Source organism: Caenorhabditis elegans, chromosome X (assembly GCF_000002985.6).
Source record: "Caenorhabditis elegans chromosome X".
NCBI lineage: Eukaryota > Metazoa > Nematoda > Chromadorea > Rhabditida > Rhabditidae > Caenorhabditis > Caenorhabditis elegans.
Window position 1 is genome coordinate 14,663,136 of NC_003284.9, and position 11,101 is coordinate 14,674,236.

At 34.9% G+C, this 11,101-nt stretch overlaps 1 protein-coding gene and 1 non-coding gene across 3 annotated transcripts; both read left to right on the forward strand.

Annotated features, from left to right (window-relative positions):
• Positions 1–1,192: 1,192 nt before the first annotated feature.
• Positions 1,193–8,285, forward strand: C26G2.2 (Hyphal_reg_CWP domain-containing protein; the record flags this gene model as incomplete). 2 transcript variants are annotated; one of them, NM_001348607.6, is made up of 18 exons in its annotated part: positions 1,198–1,302; positions 2,222–2,304; positions 2,414–2,561; positions 2,607–2,711; positions 2,758–2,878; positions 2,921–3,084; positions 3,132–3,235; positions 3,286–3,454; positions 3,502–3,588; positions 4,047–4,137; positions 5,009–5,896; positions 6,333–6,380; positions 6,425–6,544; positions 6,600–6,711; positions 6,764–6,995; positions 7,427–7,573; positions 7,622–7,762; positions 8,085–8,285. In NM_001348607.6, the coding sequence occupies 18 exons, from the start codon at positions 1,198–1,200 to the stop codon at positions 8,163–8,165; spliced, it is 2,946 nt and encodes a 981-aa protein (NP_001335568.1). In that variant the 3' UTR covers positions 8,166–8,285. The 2 variants fall into 2 exon arrangements, with proteins under 2 accessions (NP_510436.4, NP_001335568.1); NM_078035.9 differs by lacking the exons at positions 5,009–5,896; positions 6,333–6,380; positions 6,425–6,544; ... (3 more) ...; positions 7,622–7,762; positions 8,085–8,285 and having other exon boundaries at positions 1,193–1,302; positions 4,047–4,953.
• A 2,353-nt stretch (positions 8,286–10,638) lies between these two features.
• C26G2.10 lies at positions 10,639–10,773 on the forward strand. The gene has a single exon (NR_072569.1). It is a non-coding gene; the product is annotated as an Unclassified non-coding RNA C26G2.10 (non-coding RNA).
• Positions 10,774–11,101: the final 328 nt, after the last annotated feature.

Sequence of the window (11,101 nt, forward strand, 5' to 3'; positions counted from 1 at the left end):
AATATATCGGTAGCTTGAAGGAGGACGAACGGCTTGGACGATTTTGAACGTATAGGCTCAAAATGGGCTCAAATGAACGAATTTTGTAATTAAACTTTTCAAAAAATTTTAATTTTTTTTTACGGCGGTTCAAAATTTCGAAAAAATTACACTGATTTTAGCTAAAATCTCGAATTTTGGCCATTTTTCCGTGTCGCAGCGGTCCGAAATCAACTTTTTGTTGGTAGATCATCTCATTTGACTCTTTTATTAAGGTACATTTAAAACCGATAAGTAACCAAAAACCAGCGAATTCGGTTACCTATCGGCTTTAAATGTACTAATATAAATTACCAACATATGCAATAAAGTATAATAATTCCAAAAAAGTCAATTTCGGAGCGCGTTCATTTTAGTCCAATTTGGGTCTATACGTTCAATATCGCCCGAACTGTTAGACCTCCTTTAAATATGTTCCCTTTGTTGGTTTTGCATGCAACCTTATTTTTTTATACATAATGAAAACATTTCGTCCACTAATTTCCCGTCGTTTTTTTTACCTATTTAAAAAATCAAGAATTTAGGTTTTTTGGAATAATGTATTTTCTTTTTTTCTGTCTTCTATTTTCGAAAAAATGCCAAAATTATTAGATAAATGTCTTTTTCAGTAGTTCAGTAACCCCTTAAAAACGTACCGCACTTTGACGAACAAGTACAGTTGTCCGAAACGTCCCTGCCAATTTTTATCAAATGTCATGCGAGGAGTTTTTTCCCCGATTTTTTTTCGGTTTCTTCTGTGTTATATTTTCTTTCTCTCCCAAAAAAAAAAGAAGTTCCATAGTTTAAACCAAATATCTTATCAAACAGAAGAATGAACATCTGCCATTCTTTCTCTCCTTTCCTTTGCCTTTTGCGGCAAATTATTTTCATAAGCCGAGTGCCTCAACACATTTAGTATAGTTAGCAATACGGGGCGAGAGTGAGCCAGAGAGGGGAAAAGCAAATTATTCCTCAAACATAGTGCCGCCATGGCGTCGTTTCCATGGTTTCTATGTCATGTTTAATTGTACGTTTTGTCTATACACTCCCCCTTTTTGCATATCACACATCCGTAAACTTTTTGCCATTGCACGCCCCCCCCCCCCCTATTTTGCATATCAATCCCACCAATTCCAATTGTAGCTTTTGTTTGGTTTCAGGTAGTTACTTCTCACGACTATGAAGAGACATGTCGTTTTGTCTCTTCTTTTGTATTTGATAGCAGTGGAGTCAAAATTATCTAGACGATTCAAGCGACAAACTATTCCATCACAACATATCAAAGTAAGTTTTTTGTGAGCTATACTTAAAAATGGGAAAACAATTACAAAAACTGCGTGTATAATTTTCGAATTTCAAGAAAAGAGTACTGATTGTGGGGGATCTGTTAAAAACCATTTGTATGGTTTTAAAATGACAAAATGTCATAATAAAACTCTTAAAATGTGAAGTAGCGCCTGAGGGGAAATTGTTAAAAACCACTCCTATTATCCCAAAATAATCGAAAATCAAAAAAAAACTTTTCAAAAAATTTTTGAAATGTTTTTATTTACAGTTAAAAATGACAATTACTCAGTTTTTACCAATCATAATTTTGAAAGTGGACCAAAAAAATGTTTTTCTTTCATTTTTTATAATGTGATTTTGTTTCAATAAATCGTATTAAAACAGTGTAGGGGTCCGAACATGCGAAATTTCTTGGGATTTCCTCAAAGCTATTTTTTCTAATTTTGGCAATTCGCCAAAACTTTTACCGGAAATTATAAAAAATCTAAAACATTTTTCAGTGTTTTATTATGATATTCGGTCGTTTTGGATCATATAAGTGTATTTAGACAAAATCCCCGCTGGCGCTGCTCCGCCTTTAACCAAAAACGCTACAAAAGACTAATTATGGAAAATTGTTTGATTCGAGTGCGGTTAAACCCAATTTCCTGTATTTTTGACAGTTGTAGATCAAAAGAAAATTTCAGTCGTGTTTAAGTTATGATTAATATATTCATATTCCAAAATTATAATGAATAGAACGACAGTACTTCAACTTTTTGTCAAAAGTGGTGCGAATTCCGTTTTCCCATCGTTTATATAACATTTTCCGCAATTTTTCAAAAGTTTTATTATAATATTTAACCATTTTAACCCCATAAAAACTATAGGAGCGTTTAAATTAAAAATTTTACAAAAATCGAATTGATAATTTCAGATTCATTCAATTGACTCAAAAGTAAACATGGACAGGTTTATAAATGTGGCATCGATGGATTCTAGGATACAACTGTTAGAAAAGTTTGTTTTTCAATAGTCTATAAAGAGTATAGCACAGCAGGTGTTCTTCTGCAAGTTATGCAAAAAGTAAACAGTTTCAATTCTTGTAACTACAGTACCAATACTTCAGAAATGTAAATGGAACTTTCTGGAGTGCGAGTTCCAAAATGCAGTTTGACGCGTACGACTCATTTGTCAACGCATCCTTCAACTCTCAATATTTTCACATAGACATTGCTCAGTGCGAACTTCTTTTTGGTAATTCCCTAGAGAGTTTGGTAGGTTTTTTTTCCCGAGTTTTCAAAATCATCATTCATTTACAGCTTTACATGACAACCAATAGAACATCAGATGGACACAGTTATCTTACATTTTCATTATATGACAACGCAAATATGACACTGGTAGAGGAGGGAATCGAATTTCAGGTATTCAGGAAACTACTTTAATTTTACAATATTTAAATATTTTAAGGGAATCAATGGAAGACGAATTTACGTGAAAAGTGAAACGTGGGTTCGGCCTGTTGAGAAAACCATATCGTTGGGCTTGAGTGACAATGCTATTGACGGAGAAACAGCCGTGGAACTTACAAGTAAAAATTTTTCCATTAAAAATGTGAACGTTAAATTTTCAGTTGTTGCTCCTGTCCACAACACAAACGTACGTTTTGTGGGAGCTGAAATTCTGATCAAGTACGGACCAAATGTAGTGAGCATAGACCCGAACTTTCAAAAAGTGATAGTGTACAATGATCGATATAGCTACTGTCTTGACACAAAGTCTCCAGGAAGTTTACATGTGAGTCTTGGGAGTAATTTAATGATAATTTTTTCATATGTTTTAAGGTGACATTTGGTAATGGTCTCATTAATTTAATTGGTGGATCTAGTGACTTCAATGTAGTAATTTCGCCAGTTGATGCTACAGTCAATGCAAGATATTTATCAAAGTAAGCCAGTATTTCAGATTATCAACAACTTGACTATTATTATTTTGTAGAACTCAAATCGATAGAGGAGATGGTCCCATTTTCATAAGCGGAGTCCCAATCTATGAAACTGGTATCACAGTGAACTCCCTCTTGTTGATACTTACACTGAATAACAATGGAATGCTACATGCAGATTGCACGGGCGCCGAGACACTGTTGAAAACAAGTATTCAGAATGTTGGTGTACCTATTGTGCATTACAATTGGAAAAATATTAATTATAGGTTGGGTTGACTACTGAGCATCAGGAAATTCGTATCAATGGTGGAGTGCCAGGGTTGGTGATCGAATCAGGAGATGTACGATTTGAGGTAACACATTTTGTTACATATTAATTGTTGTGTTTAACAAAATTATTGAAATGTGGTCATGATATTTTAGCAATAGCGCAATGGTGTATTAAAACTTTGAAAAACGTATTGAACTCAAGAAAAGTAACAAACCATTGAGACACATATGTCAATTGAAAATAAAGATTTAAGAATAAGCTTAGCTCTTCAGCAGCTACAGATGAGTTCTACAAAAATTATTACATGCTGGAAGAAAAAAAAAAAATATCTGTAGAAAAATATGTAATATCAGTATGAACAAAATAATTTTTGAAAAATTCGCCATTAATTTTACTATAACCTTTTTTACAAGTAGTAAAACTACAAACTGTTCTACTTTAAACTTTTGAGATTCCTTGAAAATTGAAATTTTACATCCATCATTCATCAAATGAGCAATTGAAGCCGATAAAATATATAACCATGTGAAAATATTCCAGGTCACAAAACTATCTGGTCCAATGGCATTCACTTATTTACCTGGATTCACCTTGCCAGAAGACAGATTCGAAAACATTGGCCCATACTCAGGTAAACATCGTTTGCCACCAATCTTACCACCACCTGTGATCATCAAGAAAGTTATAATTTCTGCACCTGGTTCCAATGTACCAGCACTTCCACCAGTGGCCATGTTAGCACCACCTCTTCTACCACCACTCTTACCACCACCTATCCCACTTCCACCACATGGTCCGCCAAGAGCACCGATCGCACTTCCGCCTGATCTAATGAGGTTTGCTGCTGATATTGCACCGCCAAAAATGAACAGCACGACAACTATGAAACCTACTAGCACAACTGTTTTGGCAACTACCACAATTCCAACTACAACAACTTCTACGTCTACAACCACAACTACTACTACAACCGCAGCACCAACAAAAAAGAAAAGTCGTAAGCAATTAGAAGCTGAGCTAGAAGAAGAGGAGGAACACGCACTAAATGAAAAAGATCGACTAAAAGTAAAGCGACGAAAAGAGAAAATGTATCGAGAGTGGGAGAGTGAGGAGAACAATGAGGACAACGACGGTGATACCAAAACAGAAACATTTACTTATCCAAATGGCACAACAGTTACAAGACTCATCAATATTAGAAGAAAAGTAACGACTAAGATTGTTTACAAGCACCGGGTAGAGGAAGACGAGAATGGAAACTCTACATCTGTTGCTACTGCAAAAGTTCCAAACAATTCCACAAACTTAATCGTAACAACGAAGTTAAAACCGAAAACATAAAACGTCTGAAACTAATTTTTTAAAGCACTTTTAATATTTTTTGTTAATGTTTTGCCTTGGGTGGATACACTGCACTCTGGAAAAATGCATGAAATTTGAAAGTTGTGCTTTTGACTGCAATTTGAAAAATTCCTAATTAATATGTTCACTAACTTTTTCAGATAACTCAACTGTCACCCCGCTTGTCTTCCCTAACCCTGAGCATTTGAATTACACTGAATTGGCGACTGACTGCAAAGGAAATACCATTAACTTCAACATCACCAACAATCTTAACACTTCCACTGGCTACCATCTTGTCACATTTCCAACTGTCGGAATACCGGGACACGAACAAACCACAACTTCAAAGATGCCATCGACAGATGATGATTACATAACACCAGAGATGTCATCTACGGCTTCAATGGAAATAACACTTTCTACTACTTCAGACCTTACTAGCACTTATCCGAGCACTTTTACAAGCAGTTGGTCAACAGAATCAACCGTTCTAACAACTCAACAACAAGATACGACCACTTCTGTGATATTAGAAACAACAGAAGCAACAGACGCTGCTTCATCATCTCTATCACCTGATGATGTGAGCACTCAATTAACAACAGAAGCAACAACTAGTGTTGTGTCAAGTGTCCCACCGGACAGTTCCACATCTAAAGGGCCTCTTGAAACAACCACAGAGGAAACCTCCACAGTTGAGGGACTAACAGAATTTTCCACTTTAGATCCTAATTTGTTCACAACTACTGATAACATTGTGTCTGTAACAACTAACGAAATTCTGACAACAACGATAGAGGAACAAACTACAACATTGCCAGAAGTGTACTCTACAACTGAAACACCAACAGAAAATCCACTAACAACAGTGACTGAGCAAACTGTTACAGAAGCCACCACTCCAATTAGTTTACAGTCTTCCACAACAGCATCTGAACTTGAAAGCACTACAATGGAAGCTGCGACAACTACAGAAGTTCCAATGGAGACAACAACAATAAGTGTGACAACGGATGGCTATCCACTACCATCACAACTATCGACAGGTAAGTAATTTATTGATGTGTTTTTAACTTTTGAATAGACAATTTTTGTGCAGTTTAAATTTGAATTTAGTTATTAAAAACCATCAGTTTATGAGAATGCACATGGAGTCAGAAAGTCCTATTTCACTTTGATCTACGAAAAATGCGGGAGGTGAGACGCAGACATCTCAACTGATTTCGCATGGTCAAGAGTGTGCTGACGTCACAATTTTTCTGGGAAAAAATTCCCGCATTTTTTGTAGATCAAACCGCAATGAGACTTTCTGACACCACGTGAGAATGACTATTTTCTGGCGCAAAGCGAAAGAGCATTCGGCAATGAGATGTTTAGGCGCCTTCGCTACGAGGTATTCGCGCGCCAAAACGGTTGGCATTCTCATGATCTGATGGATTTTTAATATCAATTGTTAAATTAATCTTTTTTTTCAATTTGTAGACGATTTTGTAATTGGCCACTGGTTCAGCACGGAAGAAATGAAAATCGGTAAGCTTTACATTTTATTTAAATACATATATTTTTGTTCGCAGAAACCACCACGGAGCCGTCTGAAATCGGAATTACTGTATCTCTAGGAAATGTGGATTTTGTGACACCTACCCCGACTGATGATGGAATCCCAATTCCGAATGATTTGAATATTAATTCAGGTTTACTCACACATATATTTTCATTTTAAATTCAATTTTTAAAAAATTTTTGTAGAAAGTTCGACAACCTCGACTGCATTACCAATTATCAGTGCGACACTGGAAGTTGGAAATTCGGAAGATGGCTTCCCGGAACCTTCGAGACTTCCGCAGACTGAAACAACGCCGTAAGTTTTAAAATTTTTCAATTGTTGGTTTCTCAATGTTGTACTTTTCCAGAAGAAAAGAGAAAATGTTGATCTTGAAACTGCAAGTACCCGACGAGATTGATGTGAATTCCGTGCAATTCATCAAGAACATCACGGCCAGTTTGCGAAGACTGGTTCGAGATGTGTCGACAGAATTGAGGAAACGCAGGAAACGTTCACTCAACGTGACTTCAATTGATACGAGGCAATACCATGCAATACCAATTGCAGATTCAGACGACGTACAAAGTATACCCATCAAGGTATGCAACAAAGTTTTAGCTATACGAAACTGTGATGACTGTAAGATGCGCGAAGTTTTTACACAATCTTTATCACTTTCACTAAAAATTATTTCGAAATTTATTTTACGATAATGTAGCGCTAATTAAGTATTCAACAGTTATCATTTTAACTGTAGAAGTCAACAAATTTTTTTTACAGGTTTTAAATTGCTCTTATGATGTACATAGTAATTCGTAAAACGTTGAGCATGCAAGTAAAGTTTAACTCGGAAATTGTCAATTTTTGAACTATTGGTGAAACTTTGGCTGAGATGCTTCAAAAGTCTGAAACATTTTGGAGCATTTTTTATTCGGATTTTTTGGACCAGTTTGAACAACTTCTGAATTGAAAATTACTGCGAATAGCGAACTACTGGCAAATTTAAAATAATGCAAAACATTAATTTCAGGTTGAAAACATCACCAAATCCTTAAACATAACTGTGGTCATTTTCGCTTTAGAATTTGACCCAGTTGTGAGCAATGGAGAAGAAGAGCTGGAAAAAGCTCTTCATGAAGTAGACACCTATAATTTGCACAGATATTTTTCTTTTGAGGTAGACAGGTATACATTAAAATTTTAAAATTAGAATATATATTTGCAGCCCGTGGAAAAAATATCATTCGACAGGACGCTTGTAAACGAGGAGAAGCTGCGTGAAGTGCTGTTAGCTTCGTTTGTAGCATTATTCCTATTTGTTATAATAGTTGTGTTTTATTTGAAGAAGAAGGGTGTTCTGGAACAGGTTTGTTTCGAAAGTTTGGATATTGGTACTTTAACTTTCGAAAAAAAAAAAAAAAAAAAGATTGACCAAAATAGTCATTTTTTGAAAATCGGAAGAGAACTATTCTGTGAAAAAATCCATTCAAAGGCGGAATGGCCGAAACATTCATAACGTGAATAGATTTGAATTAGTCTAGAAAAAGGTTCTTGCCAGCTCAATTTTTTAAAAATAAAAGTTCAGGTTTAGCTAAAACCTATAACGTTGGCAGCTTGGCTTTTTGGGCCATTTTGTGTTTTTGAAGCATTACAAAATATCGCTACTGAATTAAAAAAATTAATTTCAGTTATTCCGGAAGCTGGACCGAATGAAGTGTAACACCCTTTCTACCCAACCAAGTGCTTTCTCTCCAAACTCGCCAAACTGATTTTTTTGCGAAAAATCACCATACTGCCAGTATAAACATGAAACATGACATATGAGTATTGTATTAGAATATCGTATTAGCTTCAAATTGTGATACATAGAAAATGAATTATATCATTAAAGATTTTTTCTTCAAATTTTCATAGCTATTAATCGAAAATCAAGTCACAATCTCTCATAATATGTTACAAGGACATCCATTCAAAAACGACAAAACCGATTCAAGGATTAACCAGTATTTACCATACAATGTACATGACAGTTTAACACAGCATCATCCGCAATAGGCACATAATAGATTCCGGGGGGCCCATTATCGAAACTTACGCCGAGTAGGTTATGTACAGTGAGAATCGTTTAGTGTTCTCGGATGAATGAACACAGACGTACAGTAAACACTGAAGAGAGGAGGAGGGGGGGGGGGGGCACTCATTGAGACCATAGGGCAGCATTTTCGAAACTTTAGTTTTCACACAAAACGTTTCATTTCATTACATATTGTATTTGATTACTTTCATGTTTACTCAAGTTTTATTGATTTCTCGAACTCTTTGATATATGTTAGATGGTGTTTGACTATGTTTGGCGGCACGAGTGAATCAGAAACTCTGGGGATGCGAACGGAAAGTATACACGTAAAATATGCAAATCGGTTGAGTTTCGCTCAAAATTTGTGAGTACAGTTTTCAATGGTTTTCAACTTGAAATTTTAAAAAAGGTTTTTTATAAATTCAGTATGAAGGTATTATCTTAATTTTGAAGCTCTTTTTTTGCATGTTTTTTTTAAATTTCGGTTAATGAGAAAATCAATTAAAACATAGAAGTAGGTATATGCTTAGATCCCTCCGTATACAATTTCTTAAACAATATTTCGTTCAAAATCTCTATGCAACAAACTGAAAGAAATCTATTACCGTATTTCCTCTATTAGTATTGCATCCGACTACTTAACTTTGAAACGTTATATCTCGGTTGATTTTAAAGATATAAATACATTATAAACTACGAAAGAATAGAAAAAAACAAACAAATATTTTGATAGTTACCAATTTTTGAATTGAACAAACGATAACTGAGATATGAGCTGTAAAAGTTAAACAATGGGTGCAATACTAATAGAGGAAATACGGTATTTGGAAGAATGTGCATAATTCTTGCAAATGTTAATTTGCCCAATTACATATACTGCAACTTGTTTATTTTTCACTTGTTCTGGATGTTTAAAAAAATTAAAATATATTCATTATTCTTATACCTTTGCACAATTTTTTTTCTAACCACAACACTCTGAACTGACAATTTTTCTTTTACAATTTTTTTCTCGCAATAGTAACAAAAGCTCTTTTCAACAAACGTGTAATATGAGACAATTTATATAGGAAAAATGAAGCAGCGCGCCCTTATTTTTTGTTCTCCCAAATGTGTTCTGTTACTTTGATGAGTGGTTGTTGTTTTTCTTAAAATGGCACTACTGAGAAAAAATACCTTAACATTTATTTAGGTAGGAACCGTAAATTTAATATTTCCATTAATTTTTATTAAAAATGAAGAGTAATTCATAATGTTAGGTTAGGTATTTAAAGGTGATGTAGTGCCAGTGGGGAAGTTGTTAAAAACCATTCCTATGGTCCCAAAACGACCAAATATTATAATAAAAATGTTCAAATTGTTTTTTTTTGAATTTTTTTATTTACTGTCATAAAATGACAATAAACAGTTTTTGCCACTCATAATTTTGGAAGTCGACCAAAAAAAAATTTTTTTTCTACATTTTTTATATAATAATTTTGTTTTAATTATTCGCATTAAAACATTGTAGGGATCTGAACATGCGGCATTGCTTTGGATTTCCTCAAAAGTTCATATTTTTGGAGCACGGCCATGCACTACATGTACCTTTCTTTATATGTGGAGTACCGAAATCTGAGACTTTGTTATGGCCGCTCAACGTTTTTGAAAAAAAGTGTCTATTTTCAGCTAAAATCTCAACTTTTATCAACTTTTCGGTGTCACAGCGGCTGGAACTTAATTTTTATTTGTTGATCATTTTTTAGTGTAGGTCTTCGCAATTAATTACCTTAATTATGTCAATTGGGATGGTTTTTCGGTCAATGCGGGCACAAATATGATACAATTTTGTGCCCGCATCGACCGAAAAAGCATCCCAATAAACGAACTAAAAAGTTGCCAAAATTTGAGATTTTAGCTGAAAAATATACCATTTTTTTTCAACACTTTAAGCGGCCATAACTTTCTTTTGAAAAACATTCTGAACATCTCATTACGAAATTTGGTAGTTTCGGAGTCTTTTGGTCTAAAAAAGCAAAGTCTCAAATTTCGGTACTCCACCTTTAAAACAATTTTGAATCCCCCAATATCGCTTGTGTTTCTCTCGCTAATTATCCAAACAACGAGATTAATAAAGTATTAAGACGACTAACCAATGTGTGAACCCTCGCACATTTTCCCTTCCTCATCTACTTTATCATTCCCGATGAATATTAAATAAGTGCACATGGTAATAGTTAGTATACACACCCATCAGTATAGCTATCTCATCCATCCAATTGTTTTGCTCCGAGACACGAGAACAGAATCTCTTTATCATCATTGTGTTCAATGTCACCCGCCTACCCCATTTCATTCTCATTCTCATCCGGCACACACACACACACACACACACAAGTCTACAACTCTTCTTTTATCTGTCATTTGTGTTGGTTTAAGTGGTGTGTGGAAGATGCACGAAAGTGGGACTTGTCTTCTATCCCAATGTCTCATTATCACACTAAAACATTCGCTCTTTCTAGTTTTCTGCTGCTTCTCTTTTTCTACCCTTCCCGGAAAGTTTTCGTGTCCGTACCCACCCCTATCCCAACTCTTTTTTCCCTCACAACCACCGCCATTCCACACATAAATCGTGTCTCCACGAGGTTG